This window comes from Mandrillus leucophaeus, unplaced genomic scaffold, assembly GCF_000951045.1.
Source record: "Mandrillus leucophaeus isolate KB7577 unplaced genomic scaffold, Mleu.le_1.0 Scaffold46, whole genome shotgun sequence".
Taxonomy (NCBI): domain Eukaryota; kingdom Metazoa; phylum Chordata; class Mammalia; order Primates; family Cercopithecidae; genus Mandrillus; species Mandrillus leucophaeus.
In genome coordinates this window covers 26,990-49,812 of record NW_012104920.1, presented here as the reverse complement: position 1 = coordinate 49,812, position 22,823 = coordinate 26,990, and the positions used below count along the sequence as shown (strand labels likewise).

The window sequence follows — 22,823 nt, the reverse complement described above, 5'->3', positions numbered from 1 at the left end:
TCAGGGCTCGTGGTCATGAAATTACAGTGGCATTTGTGTGTTCCATTGTGTGAGTATAACTCTAGAAGCATCAGCAACCCAAGTAAGAGCATTAAAAGAGATAAATATCTTGATTCATCCAGGGTGGGAGTTTTACTAAACAAGTGTAACCAATGAACAATGGGACAAGGGAGGGGTTTAGGAAATGGATAGAAGAAGGCCATGAAATCTACACTACACAAGGAACAAAGTGAAGGGTGTTGTTAACATATAGGGGGAAAGAAGAACAACTAATGGGCTGAGGATCCACATGAAGGCAAAGAACACATTTAGGAGACTTCTTGACTGGACTACCAATATGGAAGGACGCTGCAATAGAACTTCTGAAACATTACCTGAAATATCAGGTAATTCTAAAATATGGCAAAGTCTAGAGCATCACCACAGATGTTGGTGGCATAAGTCAGAGACGGAGGAAATGAAGGACCTTACGATCAAGGGACCTGACTGTCCATTAAAAACTATGAAGTAACACAGGGTAACAGCAAGGCTTGAGGCAGAGAGGAAACAATGTGCTGAGGCCCATTATGGAATGAGGAGAGGAACCAAGAAGAAAGCTGTTGAAAGTAATGAGTGGTGAGGGAGGTGCAGCTTTCCCAAGGCAGTAAAGGAGTAACGGTTTAGCAGACACATAGACACAGTGTTAGTGAGGACACTAACCCTGTCTCCCAGTGCATAGGATTTGAGTGATGGAGTCCTCTTCACTAAGTGGGCTCATACCCCATATGCGGGGGAAAGCCAAGTCTCAGTTAAAGCTTGAAGGAAAAGAAAATATTCACTGAAGATACTAAACATAGAGAAGGTTTGCACATCGGAGAGTGAGAGTTACCTAAGGCAAAAATGAAAAGGGAATATTACGGAAATGAAAACATGACTGGAAAAACAGTGAATTTCATTCCAGGATTCCATGAAGATGGTGGACTCTCAGGTCTTAAATTTTCATGGTGGCCTAAAAAGGTGGCCCCTGCAGGTATTATTATAGCGAGCAAAACTTTCCATCTATCCAGGTCAACAGGGGTTGGTAGCAGTGTTGGTTGCCTGCTGCTGAATGGAAGCTAGCTGGGATGGAACTGGGCTGGTGAGGTGTCAGGAGTAAAGGAAGACAAGCCACAAGGTGGTGAGCCTCACTGTAGGTAGTCCTAGGTGACCTCAGATGATTATGTGCAGGGTAGAGGCCTCAGTGTTCCTGAATTCAGTTCCTAACACACAGTATTGCAAATGAAAAGCCTGATGCTACTGACTCCCTTTCCATGGACAGCATGTCATGTTACCCTATCCACCAAGGTATGCAAGACGAGGCATGTTTCCTTTCATTATTTCCACCCAGCACTTTTATCTGAAGACCTGAGTGTGTTTTTTAATTCCAGTGACCTTTTTCAAAAGTATCACTTTTTTCATGGAACCTGAGAGTCTACACACACATTCCATGTTTCCGACTCCTTCTCTCATAAGTACCATCTGATTCTTTTTGGTTTCCATTCTAGTCTTTAAATCTACTGCTTTAGTTTCCAATTGTGTCTAATCTACCATTCCACGCTTTTAATGAATGCCTGATTTTCTGCAATCAAGTTTACGTCTAAGAATTCTGCTTTCATTCATTCATTCAACAAATATTTATTGAGCAACTACTATGTGCCAGGCACACAACTGCATTTTGATCCAGTATCCCCTAAAATCCAATTTAAAAAAATTAAGCTAGCTTGCTGCTTTTTCACACAAAAAGCAAAAACTTTTCAATATTTTTTGTTAATACACTTAAAGATGTGGGATGTGTGACCAAAAAAGTTTGTACATGATATGAAACTAGGAAGGATGATGAATACATTGGATGAAAGAAACAGAATCTTAAAAGCTCTTGGCAGCTTGGATGGGGAATTGAATCTAAAATGATAGATCAGTGGGGCCACGTGCTCTGAATTCTCCACATGGTCCTCGGTCAAGTTATTGATCCTCTTCTTAGGTCCAGTGACACTTGGCTATCCATTCACATTTGTAATTGAAGACCTAGATTGATTGGCATTGGCAGCTAGTGTGAGCTTTATCAGCAATGCTGCATATGCTAATGTTGGATTAGCCCTGAAGATGCCCCCTCAATTATGTCGTGTAGTAGACCAGCAGGTAGCCCCCTACTTACAAAATCAAATACAAAGGGAAATTGTTTAGAGTGGGTTGTTTTCATTTTCTGTATCAAACTTTTAAATTTTTATGTAATCAAAACCATCAACTAATTCCTTTTAACTTTCACATGGAAGTTTATTATTGTGGATAAGAATGTGTCACACTGCCTGGTTTTGAATCCTAGCTTGTATTTTTCACTTATATACTTTCTTCGTCAAGTTATTTATTTCGCTTTTTTGTGCCTTAGTAAAATAGGGACAGTAATTCTATTTACTTTACAAGCTTGTCATGCACTGTATAACAGATACAAAGCCTTTACCCAGTGCTTGGCACACAGTAATTTTCAATAAATGTTTATTCTAGCACTAAAATGATATTAATAATAATATGATATGCTGATAAGCCGTATCTGCCTCATATCTTCCTCATTCTGTTTACTCAAGAGGAGTTTTCACCAGCAAAGCCACAGAGCCAACAATTCTTCTTCATACTGTATCCATACAGCTGGTTTGGGAACCCACTAATGGGATATTATTATCTGTTAACTATCATCTTAGATCCAACTCCTCATTCAACCAGTCACGAAATTTTTAAATGCTGTTTCTGTTCATCAAATGTATTATTATCCCTCCCAGTTTCATGCCATTGGCAAATTTTATGGGCATGCATCCCACCTCTTCAAATATATTGATAAAAATGTTAAAAGGGGGCACACACCCTTGGTGCACATCCTGATAGACCTGGCCAACCTCAGTCATTAATCAGTCATTAATCAATATATTCACATTGTTTTCAGACTGCTCTCTTAACATATTTCAAGCCCAAGGATTGGTTTAAAGGTTCCCCTTTTTAAAAATTAGAGTGATACATATGAGCCTGTCCCTAGCTTTCTGGAAACTCCCCTTCTATAGAATACTTCAAAGACCAGAGGGTCAACAATTTCAACTGTAAGATGTATCTGTTTAAATGAGGAACAATATGGGCTTAATCAGAGAAGGAGGGCACATTCTTCAATTTCTTCTCTCACATATGGCATAGTTTGCTCACTAATATACTTTTCTGCATCTAAAGATCATTCTTCTTAACAGAGACAGAACCAAAAACACAAAGAGTGGATGATTCTTCATTCTCCATATCTAACAGCAATTTTTCACAGTCCTAGCCATTTCTTAGTATTCCTAAAGAATACTAAGAAATTGTATTGAACTCCAAAAAAAAAATTATTAAATTTAATCTTTCTTTAAAAGCCTAAGATCATTTTTTAATTACAAAACTGTCCTTACCAACTTATGTTTGACACTATCCTAGTCTTGAAGTACTTCCTGTTTGCCCTGGAAGATCTGGTATATAGTAAGTATCCAAACAAAAACTAGAAGTAGGACATGGGTATTGTACTTTATTAATTCCTTCACACTATCCTTCAGACCTAATCACCAAAAAGGACTTGCCATGACCTGCAATTTGATGAAAACTGGGTGCAGCACAGCCTGTTTTCTGAAGATTGTGGAATGATTTTATAAGAACCTTATGTTTTTATTAAAACTTATAGAATTTATTAATAAAAAATACATTAAAAAGGAGAGAGAGGGAGAGTTATTACAGAAGATTGGATTTTCACGTAGCACCAGGAACTCCCATGTTTAAATGAAGTCTTGTAGAGCAATATTAATTGCATTCAAAACCACTACATTCTGGTTTTTCAAAAATGTCCCTCCATAAATCATTGTGTCTAAAGCCAGGGTTCAAATGAATGACTCCTCAAATTTACATTCATTCTGATCCAAAGGAACACAATCAAAATCAACCAACTTAACACATGCGTTTTAACTTTTATTGTCACCTTTTACACGCTTTTAAATCACAAATAATACTTTATATAATCTTTCCCCAGTGAAGCATCCACCTTTCCTATTATTCTTCCTATTGGTTTTAAAACCTAATATAATGAGCTTCGGTTAGACTGGCTTGTGGTGGGAATCAAATGTATATGAAAACTAGATGCTTTTTAACATATAAATTTATGAGGTATTGTTTTAGAGCAACAAACAAACTTACCATACAGAAAATGGCTACGTTGTCTGTTTTAATCTTAAAAACTCACAATTTTTCTATAATAAACATTACTTTTTTATTAATTAAAAAATAAAATTAAAAACTTTTGTAGAATACACTGAGACATTAAAAAACACTAAATTACATTTAAGAAATTCTGAGCATTTAGTATTCAAATATTTCCAATTACCTTGAAGCATGCATCTGTAAGCAGATTCAGATATAGCATAGATGTGTGGAGGCATCTCATGACGCTTCTTCCCTCTGTACATTTCAATAATATTCTCAGAGTAAATTGGAAGATTCTTGTAAGGGTTTATAACTACACAGAAGAGTCCAGAATAAGTCTAGAATAAAAATAAAATAGAGTATTAAAAAAAAACCTCTGCATTTATCGGTCAGGGTCCAATGAGGAGACAGAAACCACACAGTCATTTAAGCAGATCTTTACCTTTTGGATAATTATAATCTATCCCCCAAATTAAACTTAGCCTTTAATGGGCAATTTAGTACTATGAACCACAAGTAGTTCTCCCACAGATAGCTTATTAAGTGGCACTCTGCGGGACTCAATTTCCTTATCCATGAAGTAGAAATAATGTGAGCTTCCTGACTTCATGGGGCTATCATAGGGTACAATCAATATGTTATTTACTTTTTTACATTCATTCTCTCGTGAGTACACAAGATGTGAAAGCTCGTTAATGCAGTTTCAGATTCCACATTGCAATTAATCTTTAATATAATAGCATTTGTCCAGTTTGAGTACAGTATCAAAGAAGAATATCCACAATTATCTAAAAAGGGTATTAAAATACTCTTCTTGGCCGGCCATGGTGGCTCATGCCTGTAATCCCAGCACTTTGAGAGGCTGAGGTGGGTGGATCACAAGGTCAGGAGTTCAAGACCAGCCTGGCCAAGATGGTGAAATCCCGTCTCTACTAAAAATACAAAAATTAGCCAGGCACAGTGGCAGGCTCCTGTAATCCCAGCTACTCAGGAGGCTGAGGCAGGAGAATTGCCTGAACCCCGGGGGGCGGAGGTTGCAGTGAGCCTAGATCACGCCACTGCACTCCAGCCTAGGCGACAGACTGAGACTCCATCTCAAAACACAAAAACAAAAACAAACCAAAAAAACACTCTTCTTTTTTTCCAACTAAATATCTCTATGGCTGGATTTTCTTCATATACTTTAACCAAAATAACATATTATAAAAAAAAAGAATGCAAAAGCAGATATGAGAGTCCAGCTAGTTTGGTTAATGCTAAAGAGATTTGCAAAAATGTAAGAGTTTTCATCCATCTAATTTTTTTTGTTTTGGAAAATACAGGGATTTTTTTTCTTAAAAATGTATTTATGTTAACTTGTCATGATTTACTACTATTCTTTTTAAATGAATTAATAAAGATTTTAAAATGTATTTTAATTACTAATACAGTAAATATCAACAAACATAAGCTAAATAAACAAAAGCTCTTCGGGATCTTCAGTAAATAAAAGCTGCCAGGCTAGAAGATACAAACTTTTCCTGATCCATACTGTAACCATTACACAGAATTGGCCCTATGAATGCTTATGACTTGCGGGTTTTTAAAATATAGACACAATGAGTTCTGAGAATATTCTACAAAACTGATTCTGGGCATTATGGAAAAACAAGAGCAGTCAGAACTGCTGACAGATGCTCTAACCCTCTCAGGGACTGAAGGCATCTGGAAGGGCATTCAGTTGCATTACGAAACAGACCTTTTATTTAAGGTGATTTGGGTAGACCAAAATCTAAAAGCAAGAGGACATGAAAAAAGGCTGGAGAGAATTGGTACTGCATGGCCAGCTTCCCCAGGGAACACTAAGGGGGCTTCTAACTAACAGCTGCGTTCATAAGAGCTGAAACCCCCAGCAATTGCCACCAGAAAGCCCTCCAGAGGCTACTCTGTTTACTAATGCTAAACCAAGAGAATGAAAGCCTGCCAAAAAATTTCAAGTGATCAAAACTGTCTCTCTGGCCGCCCTCCTTGTATTTTCCTGAACTCACAATTGCAGGCTCAGATGTAGAACGCACTTCCTACTTAGGTTAGTAGTGTAGAAGGGGCAAAGGGCCCCCATCCTAAATTCAGACTTGGGCTGTTTGCTGAAGCCTTACTACTGAGCAGACCAGGAGGTTATCTGTCCATTCTTTGCCTGAGGCTACATTATTACTATTGACTCCTCAAGTCTTCAGACTCTTCGACTTCTTGTATGCAAAGTACAGACCTCTGCGAACCCTGGGTGGCCCTTGGGCTTCCCAGACCATCACCTTGCACTTTCTCCCAATCAAGTCTCTTGTCTAACTAGTCCTGTATATCTTTGCTGCCCACAGGACAAAAAGGCAATGAGGAACAGTAAAAATAGAGGCTTTATTAAGGGTGAGAAAAACAAAGAAGAGGCAACCTCAATACTTTTTTACTGAGTTTAATTTATATAAAGTTAACAAATCGCAACCATACATTGATGAATTTTTGTACACCCAACCTCACTTTCTCATTCAAAAATTAGATCGCAGTCTATCATGAAGCTACAGATTATACTCTTCAATTTTATAACAGGCAAATAATTAGAGACGAGAAAAGAAAAAAGCTCCAAGAAAGCGAAAATACACAAATTCAGTTTAGTGTCCCATAGTATGTATGGGATGGTAACAGATCATAACTGACATGTTTAATCAGAAGTAATTCCAACATGTGTGTCTACCATGCATTAGGCACTTTCCTGAGGACTAGAATAAGTGAGAATAAGTCTCACAAATATGAGTTAGTCATCAAAAATATAAAAGGTTAACTAATCATCAGTATCCCATGCTTGCCAAAATGCAGCAGTAATCAATGCTTAAGAAGGAACATTATTAAAGTGTTTAATAAACCTGACTTCTAACTACCTAAAAAGTTAGCTCAAGTATTGAGCTCTTGTATAAACTGATCACTGAATTGATACTGCACCACTTCTATCTTCCCCCACGCACACGGTAGGAAGGTAATGTGTTGTTAAAACAATTATTCTGGAGACCTTAAAGTTCAAATGAACTTTACTAAGTATTTGAATACACGCACAAGATGCTAAGCTTCTTTATGAAACATACACTCTGGGTATGAAGACAAATAGATGCACACTAAACAAGCTACAATGGAAAGCACCAAAAAGAGAAAGAGAAAGATGAACAGGTATTATCAATAACGGAAAGCTCTGGGGCAGAACACAACAAACTCCAGGCACTGAAAGTCACGACCACCTTGTCAGAGACTGTAGAACGAAGTAAAAAATTCAGACCCAAATGGTCTTTGATGTTCTTTTTAAAGACTATGGGATCAAAAGAAGGGATAAAGGAATTCCTGTTAAAGTAGTAAAAGCACAAAACTCTTACAGTGGCAGGATATACTCGAGGCAGTGTGAGAAGACCAGCATAGCAAAAATAGTTTGTACCACGGAATGTGAGCGATAAGGGCCTAGAAAGACAAACTGAATAATTCCGATTTTGTCCTTCATGGGTGATGAGGTATTCAAGGTTCAGGAGAGAAAAGTGATTGGATGAAACAAGCATTTTAGACAAAGTATAAATGTGGCAGCCATATGGAGAACACATTGAAGGGGCAAAAGGTGAGAAGCAGGAAGACACGCGGAGACTGCCCAACTGTCCTGGCACAACAGGGCCTAGATGAGAGAAAAGGCAACACAAAATAGAGAAGGCTGGAGACTTCACAGTGCTCAGAAACTTTCAGTACAGAAAAGCCATTAAAGACCTAAGTCAAAGAGGACTCCAAGGTCTCCAGGCCTTACAGAAACATTAATCATGGAAGGAAAAATAACTGATTTGTGGGAAAAGATAACAAATCCCTCTAATGTACTGACATTGTGGTGTGGTGGGTGAGCCAAGCAGGATGCCTCCTGGGCAGCTGGAAATATTGGATTGCCAGAGCCTTGGGAAAATCCTGAAGAGCTGCAAAGGCTTGAAATATAAGTTTGCGTAATAACACTACTGTATACTTTACCTAAGTGAGACATACAAAAATCTTTGCCGTTGGAAACATTTACAAATTTTCAAGCACACTATGCTGCTTTATGCCTCTAGGCTCCCACCCTATGCTGACCACTCTGCCTGGAATGCCTATCTTCCTCCGTCTAGGATTGGGAAATTTTACTCAGCCTGGAAGTGACAGGCCTCTGCTTAAGAAAGCAGGGCTATGTATATGCGTTGTTTCATAGTTCAAAGGATTAGAGAAACAGACAGTGGAGGCTGGTGTAAATGTCAACACAATGGAGCAGAGATACAACAGTCTCCTACTAGGAACAGGGATTGAACTGGGAATATCATATAACCCTACATCCCAACTGTAGCTCTCAGAAGAAATCAGACCACCATCCAGAAGGAAAGGGAGGGAGGAAAGAATAATTCACCCATACCACCTGCAAACACCGCACCTAGGTAAAATTCACAGGCAAATTTTGAAAAAAAACCTACATAATAAGGAAAAGATTATCATTCAGAGGATTCAGAAAGAAATTACCGGTGGAAATTATCTATAAAATAACTAAAAGAAAACTTTAGGAGATAGATTTATATCTGCAACAGAATATAGTATAACATAGAGTCTACATATTAGGACAGAGATGCATCAGAAAAAAAATAGGTGACCAGGGCCAGAAAAGACTGTAAGGAATCATCTGGAAAAGTAAAATCAAAATCCACAGTGGAGAAAATAAAGAGCAGAATGGATACCTCAAGAAATCAAGTGATAAGAGCAGATATTTATTCTAGGAGAGCATCCTTCTTAAAGAAAAATAGAACAATGGTAAAATAATAAAAGAAAAGGACGTTACAAAGACAAAACTTATCAGTAATAAGAAGACATAGAGGGCACAGGAAGGATAACTAACATTAGTTGCTATTGCTCCTTTGAGAGAAAATAGAAAAAAACTCTGTAAAAAACAAACAAAAAAACAACTTGAGAAAACTGTGTGTGTGTAAGGCATATACATTGAATTAAAAGGAATTCACTAAGATAATAAATGCAGAAGGAATTATGGCACTAGACTCACCATTTTGCAGCCCCCCAATGCCACAGTAGATCTGGACAATGTCCATCACTATTAAAATCCTCAGGTGACTGGCAGATGACACCACTCCTAATGCACAAATCAGGCCGGCAAAACCTAAAATGACTCACTGCTGATCAATCTCAGCATCATAACGTGAGAGACAATGTGGCACTAAGTGTCTCCTGAATCTGAATCCGTTTAAGCCTCTGGATCCAATTTATGGATTTTTCTCCTTCCAGTTTATAGGAAGCACCACAGGATTGCAATCAACAAAGTCCAGAATTTCCCATATTCTGGATTTTGTTGATTGCAATCCTATAGTATGCAAAAAAAAGAAAAACAAAAAAAAAGGGTGGGGGGAAGTGGCCGGGCATAGTAGCTCATGTCTGTAACCCCAGTACTTTGGGAAGCCATGGTGGGAAGATCACTTGAGGTCAGGAGTTCAAGACTAGCGTGGGCAATATAGTGAGACCCCTATCTCCAGAAGCAAAAAAAAAAAAGAGGGAAGAGCGAGATTAAAAGTGATATAACAACTGCTATGCTTTGACTGTGTCCCCACAAAAGCATGTGCTGGAAATTTAATCCCCAATGCAACAGTGTTGGGAGGTAAGGCCTAATGAGAGGTGCTTGGACAATGAGGACTCCACCTTCATCGATGGATTAATGCCAATTATAAAAGGGCTTGAGGCTATAAATTCTATCTCTTGCTCTCTCTTGAGCACATTCTTCTTGCCCTTCCACCTTCTCCCATGGAATGATGCCGCAAGAAGGCCCTCACCAGATGCAGCCCCTTGACCCTGGACTTCCCAGCCTCTAGAACCGTAAGCCAAATAAACTTCTCTTGTTTATAAATCATACAATCTGTGTTAGTTTGTTATAGCAGCACAAAACAGACTGAGCAACCAATCACAATATGTCAACCTTGTTTGGATCCTGAATCAAACTGACCAACTATTTATGAGATTATGTATGAGACATAAGGAAAATAAGAAAAGTAACTGAATACTTGATGATATGGAATTGTTATTTCTTTCTTAGATAGATAATAGTTATGAATCTCAAAACCTGTTGCTGAGAAGATGCTAAGCAGAGCTTTCAGCAGCACAAAAGTCTGAGAGAACAAAAATTAAAACATTCCAGCCTACTTAGGGAGAGGTAGGTGGTGGGGGTGGTAAACACCCCAGGCTTTCAGCTGGGACCCTGAAGGCTATACCCTAAGAGTTAAGACTATGAGAAACCGACCAGACCCTACACAGAATGAAGCCCGGTTGGAAAAGATGTCAATTCCTGCATGGACTACATGGCCTAGTTTCCCTAAGCCTGTCTGCCCCAAGCAAAACTCTAGAATAACCTTAATGCCATCCAGAGTCTCAAATTATTTTCACAATTCTTTGTACACAATAACTGGGCATATGAGGCAACAAGTTGTGGCTGAAATCCAAGATAATATCTGGAACCTCTGTGTGTCTATTTTTATTGACTTGTATTATTGCCCTGGGTTACAATATGTTCAAGTAATTAAAGACATGACAGAATTCTGACAGGGAACTGGAAACTATTAAAGGAAAAACCCAAATGAAAATTCTAAAACTGAAAAACAAAACAAAACAGAAAAAGAAAACCAGCCAGTAACTACAATTAAGAATTCATGTGTTAAACAGCAAGCTAGATACAGCTGAAGAAAGAATTAGTTACGTGACATTTTAATCAGAAGCAAACAGCCAGAGTGAACCATGGGGGAAAAACAAGGATGAAAATGTAGAGGAATGTGAGAGGCAGATGAGACATGGTGAAACGATCTGGCATGTGAAGTATGTGAGTCCAAGAAGGAGAAAAAAGAATGAGGCAGAAGCAGTATCTGAAGAGATAATGGCTAAGAATTTTCCCAGATCAACAAAAGCCATCAAGCCACAGAGTCAAGACCACTACAATCTCCAAGCTGAATGCAGTAGTCCCCCTTATCTGTGGTTTCACTTTCTGCAGTTTGTTGTCCACAATCAACTGTGGTCCAAAAATATTTGGTGAAAAACTCCAGAAATAAACAGTTCATACATTTTAAATTGTACACCGTTCTGAGCAGTGTGATGAAATCTGGCACAATTCCGCTCCATCGTGCACAGGACGTGAACTATCCCTTCGTCCAGCATCATCATGCTGTACAGCTATTAGTCACTTGGTAGCCCTCCCAGATCTCAGATCAACTGTGTTCAAGTAACCTTTATGTTACTTAATAGCTCCAAACACAAGAGTAGTGATGCTGGCAATTGTGATATGCCAAAGAGAAGCCATAAAGTGCCACCTTTAAGTGATATGGTAAGTTTTCAACTTAATAGGGATAAAATCATATGCTGAGGCTGCTACAATCTATGGTAAGAATGAATCTTCTATCCATGAATTTGTGAACTAGGAAAAAGAAATTCATCAAATCATCACAAGAAGAGTACAATAAGATATTCTGAAAGAGGGAGAGAAACCATACTCACATGACTTTTATTAAGTATATTGTTTTAATTGTTCTATTTTATTAATAGTTATTGTTGTTAATCTCCTACCACGCCTAAACTGTAAGTTAAATTTTATCAAAGGTATGTATGTATAGGAAAAAACATCATTTAGATATGGTTCAGTACCATCTGTGGTTTTAGGCACCCACTGGGGATCTTAGACTGTATCCCTTGAAGACAAGGAGGACTCACTATATACAGAATAAAACTTCACCTAAGCCCATCAGAGTCAAAGTGTTGAAATTCAAAGACGGAGAAAATTTTAGAGACGGCCAGTGGCCGGGGTGGGGAAAGGAATACAGATGACCTTCAAGGGAATAACAGTCAAACTACAAGCTGAATTCTCAACAGAAAAAGACGGAAGGCAGAACCCGATGCAATGGCATTTTCACAATGTTAAAAGAAAACCACCGCCGGCTCTGAATTCCAAATCCAGCAAAAACCAAAAAAACTTCAAAAACAAAGGACGAGTAGATACTTCAGATAAAAGAGGCCCTTTCTAAAAGAATGGAAGCTAAAAGATGTGGAAAAAAAAAAGTAATGGATAAAACGAAATGAATATTGACAGTATTAAAATGTAGTATGTGTCTTGTGGGTTTTAAAATACAGAGGAGGCCGGGCGCGGTGGCTCAAGCCTGTAATCCCAGCACTTTGGGAGGCCGAGACGGGCGGATCACCAGGTCAGGAGATCGAGACCATCCTGGCTAACACAGTGAAACCCCATCTCTACTAAAAAATACAAAAAAAAAAAATAGCCGGGCGAGGTGGCGGGCGCCTGTAGTCCCAGCTACTTGGGAGGCTGAGGCAGGAGACTGGCGTGAACCCGGGAGGCGGAGCTTGCAGTGAGCTGAGATCCAGCCACTGCACTCCAGCCTGGGTGACAGAGCCAGACTCCGTCTCAAAAAAAAAATAAAATAAAATAAAATAAAATACAGAGGAAATTAAACAACAAAAGCACATAAATTAGGAAGGAAGAGGAAAGAAAATTGTTCAGGTGTTCTCAGGCTCTACCTATTATGGTCTACAAAGGAACAAGAGGCTCCACATATCTAATAGGTCGAGGATCCATGTTAGAATAGGTAACCACTAAAAGAATAGCTAAGAGAACAGCAAAACTGTATAGCTAATGAGGCGATAAGACAGAATAATAAAAATTAACCAATGGAAAAGAAAAGATTAAAAAAACATAGAGCAGGTAGGATAAAAAGCAAGCAATGAATCAGAGGACAGATTTAAGCTAAAATTTAACAGTCATTATATCACGTGTACATAAACTAAACATTCCAGCTAAAAAATATTGTCAGATGTGAGACAAAAATAACCACCATAGGCAATTTATAAGAGACATGTTTTAAATGCACAGGCACAGAAAAGCTGAAAGTAAGTTAAGAAAGCAATTAACCACACAAACGCTAATCAAAAAAAAAAAAAAAAAAAGCTATTGCAAATACCAGACTTTGCAAGAAAACATCACTAAAAATGACCATTCCATGATCTGACATCAAATTTCTACATCTGTATATACGTGATAATAGCTTCAGCATGTACATAGCAAAAATGGACAGAAGTAAAAAGGAAGGGATTTTCACAGTAATTGAAATGACAGATAATAAAGTATCCGTATTTTTCAAATGTATAATGACCCTTTACCAAACTAATCACATAACAAACCATAAAGCAAGTCTAACAAATATAAAAGGATTGAAATTATTGAAGGCATATTCTTTGACCAAGGGGGGAATCTATTAGAAATAATAAAACAAACCTGAAGATCCCCTAGATTTAGAAAGTAAACAATTCCCTTTTTTTTTTTTTTTTTTGAGATGGATTCTCACTCTGTTGTTCAGGCTGGAGTGCAGTGGCGCTATCTTAGCTCACTGCAGCCTCTGCCTTCCAGGTTCAGGCGATTCTCCTTCCTCAGCCTTCTGAGTAGCTGGGATCACAGGCATGTGCCACCACACCTGGCTAATTTTTGAATTTTTAGTAGAGACAGGGTTTCACCATTTTGGCCAGGCTGGTCTCGAACTCCTGGCCTCAAGTGATTCATCCACTTCAGCCTCCCAAAGTGTTAGGATTACAGGCATGAACCACTGTGCCTAGCCTAAGCAATCCACTTCTGAATTACCCAGAGTCAAAGAAAACATCCTCGTTAATTTCAACTGAATGATAATAAAATGTAACATATTAAAACTTGTAGAATACAGCTCTAGCAGTACTTAGAATGAAATTTACAGCTTTTAAAGCACACATAGAGAGGACCAACAAAGTCAAAAGTCTATTATTTGCAAAGAATAAAAAAATTGATAAGCCTCTGGTGACACTCATTTTAAAATGATACAAATAAATTATCAGTATCAGGAATAAGAGAAAACATGACTATAAATCCTACAGAAAATAAGCATATTATGAACAACTTATACAAATAAATTTGAACATTTAGATGAAACAGATAAATTCCTAGACAAACATAATTATCAAAACTGACACAAGGCCAGGAGCAGTGGCTCACGTCTGTAATCCTAACACTTTGGGAGGTCAAGGTAGGTAAATTGCTTGAGTTCAGGGTTTCGAGACAACATTGGCCAACATGGTGAAATCCCGTCTATAAAAAATACAGAAATTAGCCGGGCATGGTCCCAGCTACTCAGGAGGCTAAGGCAGGAAGATTACATGAGCCCAGGACTTCAAGGCTGCATGAGTTATGATTGCACCACTGCAATCTAGCCTGGGTGACAGAGTGAGACCCTGTCTCAAAAAAAAAAAAAAAAAAGAAAACAAAAGAATTAAAAAAAAACCACACAAATAAAAATCTGAAAAGTTCTATATCTATTACAGAAAAACTTCCCCACAAAGAAAACACTATCACTACTTTAAAAAGAAATAACATCAATCCTATCCAAACTCTTCCAGAGAACAAAGATTAAACATTTCCCAATTCATTTGATAAAACCAGCATAATCTTGATAGCAAAATATGACAAAGGTATTATAAGAAAGGAAAATTTTAAGTTAATCTCACTGATGAATGTAGATGCAAAAATCCTAAACAAAATACTAGCAAACAGAATCTAGGAATCTCATTCTCTCTTTGTGTATACATAAAGAATACTTGGTCTTTGCAAGGTTAATTTACACTCAAAAACATGCATAATTCTCCACAATAACAAAATAAGAAGAAAAATCACATTATCATCTCATTAAATAATGAAAAACATTTGATAAATTAACATCCATTAATTTTTTTCAAAATCATCCATTCAGGATAAAAAAAATCACCCATTCAGGAATACAAGAAAATCTCCCTTAATCTGATAAAGAATCAGTATTTAAAAAAACACCAATTACAGCAAATATCATTCTTAATGATGAAATGTTGAAAGCTTTCCCTCTGAGATCAGGAATGATACAAGGATGCCTCTGATTATCACTTCTGTTCAAAAACCACTGTACTGAAAATTCTAGACAGTGCAATAAAGCAAGTAAAAGAAATGTGTGTGAACTGGCTGGGTATGGTGGCCCATGCCTATAATCCCAACAGTTTGGGAGGCTGAGGTAGGTGGATTGCTTTTGCCGAGTAGTTCGTGACCAGCCTGGGCAACATGGCAAAACTCTGTCTCTACAAAAATACAAAAATCAGCCAGGCATGGTGGTACGTGCCCATGGTCCCTGCTACTCGGGAGGCTGAGGTGGGAGGATCGCTTGAGCCCAGGAGGTTGAGGGTGTATTAAGCCACGAGTATCCCACTGCACTCCAGCCTGGTTGACAGAGCAAAACCTTGTCTCCAAAAAAAAAAAGTAAAGTATAAGATTTAGTAAAAAATAAAACTCATTATTTGTGGACAACATGTGTGCTCATAGAAAATCCAACAGAATTTTCAGCTAAACTATTATAACCAATAAGTAAACTTAGGTCACTGAAGATAAAGTCAATATACAAAAATTAATTGCGAAAAATACAGTATTTCTACATAATGGTAACAATTACGTATATATTATCTATATACCATATGAATAATAAGGGAAATATTTAAACACCATTTAAATAATATTCAAATAAAATAAAATATCCAAAAATAAATAACAAAAGATGTTCATGGCCTCTACAAACTATAAAACAATATTAATAAAAATTTAGAACTAAATAAATGAGTTTACTCAGGAATTAAAGATAAAATATTATAAAGATCTAATTTCTCCCCAAACTGATCTACAGAATCAATAAGATCTCAATCAAAATTTCAACAAGGCTGTGTGCGTAAATGAAAAACCGACAAGCAGATTCTAAAATTATGTTGAAATGCCAAAAACTTAACAGCCAAAACAATCTTAAAGAACAAAAAGGAGAGGATTTACCACACTGAATACCAAGACACATTATAAAGCTATAATAATTAAGAAAATGTGATATTAGCTAGAAGATAGGCACATGGACCCAGGAAATATAATAGAGTCAAAAGCATACTTATGAACCCTGATTTATGACTAAGATGCCACTTCGGAGCAGTGGAGAAAAGATTATGTTTTAGTAAATGGCACTAGGTCAACTGGCTAGCCATATGGAAAAATAAATGAATCTTGTCCCAACCTCACACCATACACAACATTCAATTCCAGACAGAATTAAGGCTGACCCTAAGGAAAGAATCATCAAATTCCCTTCCCCTCTGGCTTCAAACTGAGTTCAACCAATGGTAGACATCAACAGGAGACTAAGGGTGAGAACAGAAGGTCAGGATATTTATTCCCTAGGCTCCCTCCCGACCATGAGCTGACTTTCATGCCTCTAAGGAAGGCAATTCCTGTCAGGTAGCCCTCTCCACACAGGTACCTCTCTGAGTTGAGGCAACAGCTCTTTTCTAAGGCTTCTTTAAAGATCAAGATGTTTCAAGGGCTCTCAGCCATCACTGCTGCTGAGATACTGCACTAGTACTCATTTATTTTTTTAAACCCTACCCACATTATTTGTAAAACCCTTCATTAAACTCTCAAATACCTAGTTTGAGAGCCTTCTGTTTCCTTCTGGGACTCTAACTAAATCAGACATTATCTAGAAAAGCTGAAGATATGAGTTACAGATCTGCACATCCTATCATCCAGGAATTCCACTCCTAGTTACACATCTTACAGAAAGGCATGCCTATTGTGCACTAAGTACATGTATATGGTTGTTCATTGAAGCACTGATCATAATATTACCAAGACAGAAAAAAACAGTGTACAAAACAGTGGAATAGTTAGATAAATTTATTGGGTCAAAAATATTATGATGGAATACTATATTCCAACAAAAATGAAAAAACTACTCAAACTTTTAAAATTTCAGGGCCTTTTTGCACTCTTAGAAATTATTAAGGACCCCAAAGACCTTTTGTTTCATATAAAATATAAAGTTTTACAAATATCTATTCATTCTAAAACAGTAAATATATTACATGTTAACATAAATAACATTTCTTATGAAAAATAACTTTTCATTTCCAAAACAAAAGTGAGAAGAATGGCACTGTTTTACATTCTTGCGAAACTTTTATTGTCTAGCTTAATCGAAAACAACTCAATTTTCATGTCTATTTCTGTATTCAGTCTATTGTAATATGTTGTTTTGGATGAAGCACATGAAGAAAGCAGACTTACAGATATTTAGTTGGAAAAGAGAGGAACGGTTTAACAGTCTTTTCAGATAATCGTGGATACTTATCTTTGACACTACTAACACTTAACAAGTGACAATTTCATTTTTTCTTTTTTTTGAGACGGAGTTTTGCTCTTGTTGCCCAGGCTGGAGGGCAATGGCACGATCTTGGCTCACTGCAACCTCTGTCTCCTGGTTGTCCTGACTTAGCCTCCCAAGTAGCTGGGACAACAGGCATGTGCCACCAAGCCTGGTTGATTCTGTATTTTTAGTAGAGACAGGGTTTCTCCATGTTGGTCAGGCTGGTCTCGAACTCCCGGCCTCTGGTGATCCGCCTGCCTCAGCCTCTCAAAGTGCTGGGCTTACAGGCATTAGTCACTGCGACCGGCCAACAAGTGATAATTTCTTAAAACTTAGATGCAAGGTACCATCTGAAACCCTATCAGTGAACTTCTCATATTCCACTGCATCAAAATCTACTGGTTTATCTTGCGTATTGAATAAGTCTTTATACCAATGCATGATTTCGTGACACCATACACACATCATTAAATTATGCAAGTCTTTCAAATGATGACATTTCACTATATGACATCAAAAAAACCCACTTTCATTATTATCACCATCTATCATATCAGAAAGGTTTTTAAGTATTGATATGCTGTCAAGTTCATGATGGTAGATACAAGTTTCCTAAAATTCTAATTTTCACATAAAACCTCAAATTTTATCATTGGCAACAAATACAGTCAGTTGTTTTCTTTGAAGTGACAGGCTCGTTTTGTTCATTTTCAAGAAAATGTCTGCCAAATACCTCTGTGCGAGTAACCACAGTTTATCAGCCACTCTATCAAATGAAAATAGTATTCTATTTAAAAAGTAGCAAGTTTAGCTTGCAACTCAAATAACTACCCACATGCTAGTCCTCAAGGCAACCATCATACATTGATATGCATCAGAAGTGCTTTAGGCATACTTACCATTTCGTCACACCGAATATTAAAAAACTGTATTCCCAAAGGTTGAGATTTAATAAAATCAGTTATTTTTCCTGCTTTGCCAAGAACATTCTTGAGCGAAATTGCATTTTTTTTTTAAAGTGTCAATAAGTGGCAGTAAAGAATAAAATGGTTCTAGTACACTTTGGTCCTGTTACACTGCCTTTATTCATGATAAGGTGTCAGGAGTTTTATTTATCATTGCTTTTGCACCATCACTACAAATGTCAACAGTAAAAAGGGCTGATGACATATTCGTATTATTATAAAAATAGTTTTAACCTTGTGTGCTCCTCTGAGAGGGTCTCAGGGAAATCCTAGGGGGTCCAGACCACACTTTGGGAGCTACTGAGTTACATCAACGTAAAACGATATGAATAAATCTTAAAAATGTAATCCTAAGCCAACAACAACAAAAGACACAAAAGGCTACACACTAGGAGATTCATTTATACAAAAATTCAAAAACAGGCAAAACTAGGCCGGGCGCGGTGGCTCATGCCTATAATCCCAGCACTTTGGGAGGCCAAGGCAGGTGGATCACTTGAGGTCAGGAGTTCAAGACCAGCCTGGCCAATATGGTGAAACCCCATCTCTACTAAAAATACAAAAAATTATCTGGGTATGGTGGCTCTAGCCTGTAATCCTAGCTAATAGGGAGGCTGAGGCAGGAGAATCACTTGAACCAGGAGGCAGAGGTTGCAGTGAGCCAAGATCGCACCACTACACTCCAGCCTGGGCGACAGAGCAAGACTGTCTCAAAAAAAAACCAAAAACAAAAACAGGCAAAACCAAACTGTGTCATTTAGGGATGCATACTTCATTGATAAAACACAATGGGAGATTTTTCACACACTTAGTAACTGACAAATTAAGCAGACAAAAAGTAGCAAGGCTATGGAAGATATAAACAATACAATTAAAAAGCTTAATCTAATGGCCATATATAGAACCCTATATGCAACAATAACAGAATATACATTCTTTGCAAACACATACAGACCACGCATAAAAGCTGACAATATACTACACAAAAAATGTCTCCTATATGAACAACATTCTGTGATTGAGATGTAATTTTAAAAATCAATAATAAAAAGATAACTTAAAAATCAACATTTTGAAATTTTACAAATACACTTTTAAATGGTTCACTAGTTAATCATCATAGAAATTACAAAATATTTAGAACTGAAGAATAAATACTATATATAGAAACTTGTGATGTGAGCTAAAACAGTATTAGAGAAGACATTTACGGTTTTTAAACTGTTTTATTAGGAAAGAAGATGAAAATTAATGACCTGAGAAATTGGGGGTCAGAGAGAATAAATCCAAAGAAAAGGTGAGAAAAGAACATAACTAAACCTGTTAGCAACCTAATTTGTTTAAATAAGTTTTTGTTATATCTTATCTATAGAAATATGTCCAAAAAAGGTTCTACCCAAATTATCCTCGTATCTGTATCATTGCGCCTCAACTGATCATCTCAACTGGCTGGTTAATTTCAAAGCCCAGTACATATTTATCACAACGCTAGCATGGCTCTCTTCAACCTCATCCTCTTGACGAGACGGACTTTAGAGTCAAGTTCTCCAACTAGAACCTTAGGTAAGAACCCTTTCTCCACCCAACTAACTGAAGATATGATCCTCCCCAACCCCCACCTCTGTGTGACCTTGAGTCTCTGAGAAAAACCCAGATTCCCCTGCAGAAGGAGGCTGTGCTTTGAGAAGAAACTCGGAAGTTCACTCAGGTTGTCCGTGAGTTAAGTTGGAAAAAAAATCCAACAAACTCATAAGAGATAACTGTAAAATCTCTGAATTCTGTGAAATGGCTGCAAAACAAAAACAAAAAAACCTGTCCTTCCTTTCATTCCTTTTCTACTTAGCTCCCTTTGCAGCTACCTCCAGCTGCCAGTGTGGGAAATCAAGGTGAAGGCTGGCAGAAAGGCAGCCTGGCTCCTCTTCACACTGCACAGCTTTTGATGGTGACATCACATTTCCATACCTGCACAACTGATTGCAATGGGCTTCATCTGAAACTGATCCACCTCTCGAATCTTACACGTCGACATTACAGTCTGACCACAACCTCCTAAGTTTGCAGTTTTCTCACCCCTGCACTCCATGATCCCTGTTCATCAACATTCTGGAAACCTCCAGGCCTTGATCCATCAGCCCCTTCCAGCCAGACTCCCATTCCTACCCAACCAGGACTCTAAAGATGGCCACTGAATCCTCCTCTCACTGTGGGAGCCATGGAGATCCAAAGCCCCCACACTCACAGACCTGGGGCAATCCCATGGTCTGGCAAAATTACACAGCCAGACAAAACTGCGGTCGCCCTACACGTGGTTATTCAGTCTCAGCTGGACTCTCAATGCTACTCTCCAGTTGCTTTCTTATCCCTGGCTTAGTCTGAAATTGGATAAGGGTTGTTCCTAAGCCTTTCCATTCTCCTCAAGCCACCGTTCCAACCCTGTGGCCTCTTACTCTCCTATCTCATAGAGAAGAAAATAAGGGAGATCTATCAGGCTTGGCTGAAACTACTCTGGCAAAGGTCATGAATGAATCATTCTTTTCTCAGCTTTTCTCATGGCTAGCTGCCTCCCACCAGTCAGACTCCAGCTCAAATGCTACCTTCACAAACAGCCCTTAACTGACCCGCTGGGGAAAGCCATCCTCCTACATACTCTCTCCATAGCCCTGTTTCATTTCCTCATCGGACATTTCACAAAGGCAGAGACCTGGCCTGTCTTCTTCACTGTACTACACCCAGCACCTAGAGCACAGGGGACACTTAAGAAATATTCCTTAAACTAATTCTGTGGGGAAACTACCTCTGATTGACTGAAGTTTGAATTATTCATGACCTTCAGTAGCACACTCCTTGTGTAAAATTCAAAAACCCTTTTCCAATTTCAAACCACGACCATCAACTTTTCTCCCTACTTCCCTTCATCATCAGTTGAAGTCCCATACATGCCATCTCCTTCAAATCATTGCCACCTGTCTACCATTGCCTCAAACCTATTTTGTCATTTTTAGTATCTGGCTTACATTTTTCCTCTCTACATTATCCCTTATGATTTTCAGTAACTTCTTCTACATGGTCAGTGACATAGTCGGTGACTTCAACATTCATGTCAGCAGCTAACCACAGGACGACCCCAGCCAGCCTCAATCTTACCCTAATTGTTTCCTCTTAAAAACCTCAGCATTCATCTTTCCTACTTCCCCACATCCAGTGAAGCTGTTCATGCTGTCCACAGGAATTTCTAAGCTTACAGCCCCTCCACTTTACTCTCTTGGGTATGCACTTGATTTTCTACCGTTTTGCTGTCTGCATCCTATTAATGCAACTCTCTTTACCTTATTAAACCTTCTGGTCTTCCTGTTACATGCTCTCTCCCACCTTATTATGCTCCAGAACACCACTACAAAAGTCTTCAAATGCCATTTTATTATATGTAATTGCAGGCTGTATTATTTAAACTTAATGTGTTAAGATTCAAAGAAAAGCAAGACCTGGGTAAGCAAGCAACAAATCTTGCTTAAATAGAAATAGAAATTAGTTAAACAGAGAGTTTGGGTATTCCACATTCTCATTTGATTATGACAAGATGTATAATTTACATTAATTCCTAGCTACCACTTCACATGATTATTTGGAAGAAATACTTACATAGATAAGTCCTGAATAGTAGCGATCCTTCAGATTATGTAAAACGGAAGCTTCATTCAAGCATGTCAATTCTGCCATATCCTCCACCTTGGAAAACTTAGGTGGGTTCATCTTCTGAATATCATCTTTGTTGACCATTGCTTTCTTTCCATTCTCTGCCAACTCCACCATAACTTCATCTCCCCGTTCTTCTTTGATACTAGCTGCCTCAAAACCATGGCGTTCTGATGGAATCCACACTAGCTTTTTAGCTGTCCAATCAGCTTGAGTGGCAGGGTTGTAAATGACAGCCCTGTCCACAAAGAGATACCTCTCCGGATCTTCAAGCCCAGTTCTCTGCGCCATTGTAAATGGAAGGATCCAAGAGCAATCGCCTCTAAGAGAAGAGGAGGAGCGCAAAATTAGATGTTTAAGAAACACAAAAGAATGTGCACGTTTTTCTTTCCTACGAAACTTAAAGCCTTAGATTAAGCATTAACTCTGTGTTAAGGGGCTGGGGTATACCTCTTTGCAGCCATACTAACCGAGTTTCCAAGGTTAATTTCAGGGGTGACCACAAATTATGGCTCTGGTTGTCTGATGAACCGGTTTGCCCTCAGTTACTGAGGGCTGAAAAAAAAAAAAAACAAAAAAAAAACAGAAGAAAAGGCAAAGTTACAGGTTGACCTTTTTTTTTTTTTTCTTTATCTCCTCTTTCACCCTCACCACAAATTAAACAGAGAGT

The 22,823-nt window shown here is 38.1% G+C and overlaps 1 protein-coding gene across 4 annotated transcripts in view; it reads right to left on the bottom strand.

The window, feature by feature from the left end:
- Positions 1 to 22,823, bottom strand: part of MYH10 (myosin, heavy chain 10, non-muscle) — a 152,444-nt gene that overhangs the window by 122,655 nt on the left and 6,966 nt on the right. For all 4 annotated transcript variants that reach the window (XM_011994479.1, XM_011994480.1, XM_011994481.1 and 1 more), the window contains exons 2-3: positions 22,100 to 22,475; positions 4,400 to 4,556 (exon numbers count right to left, since the gene is read on the bottom strand). In XM_011994479.1, the coding sequence (XP_011849869.1) occupies positions 4,400 to 4,556; positions 22,100 to 22,444 (502 nt within the window). In that variant the 5' untranslated portion in view covers positions 22,445 to 22,475. The remainder of the gene's footprint in view (positions 1 to 4,399; positions 4,557 to 22,099; positions 22,476 to 22,823) is intronic.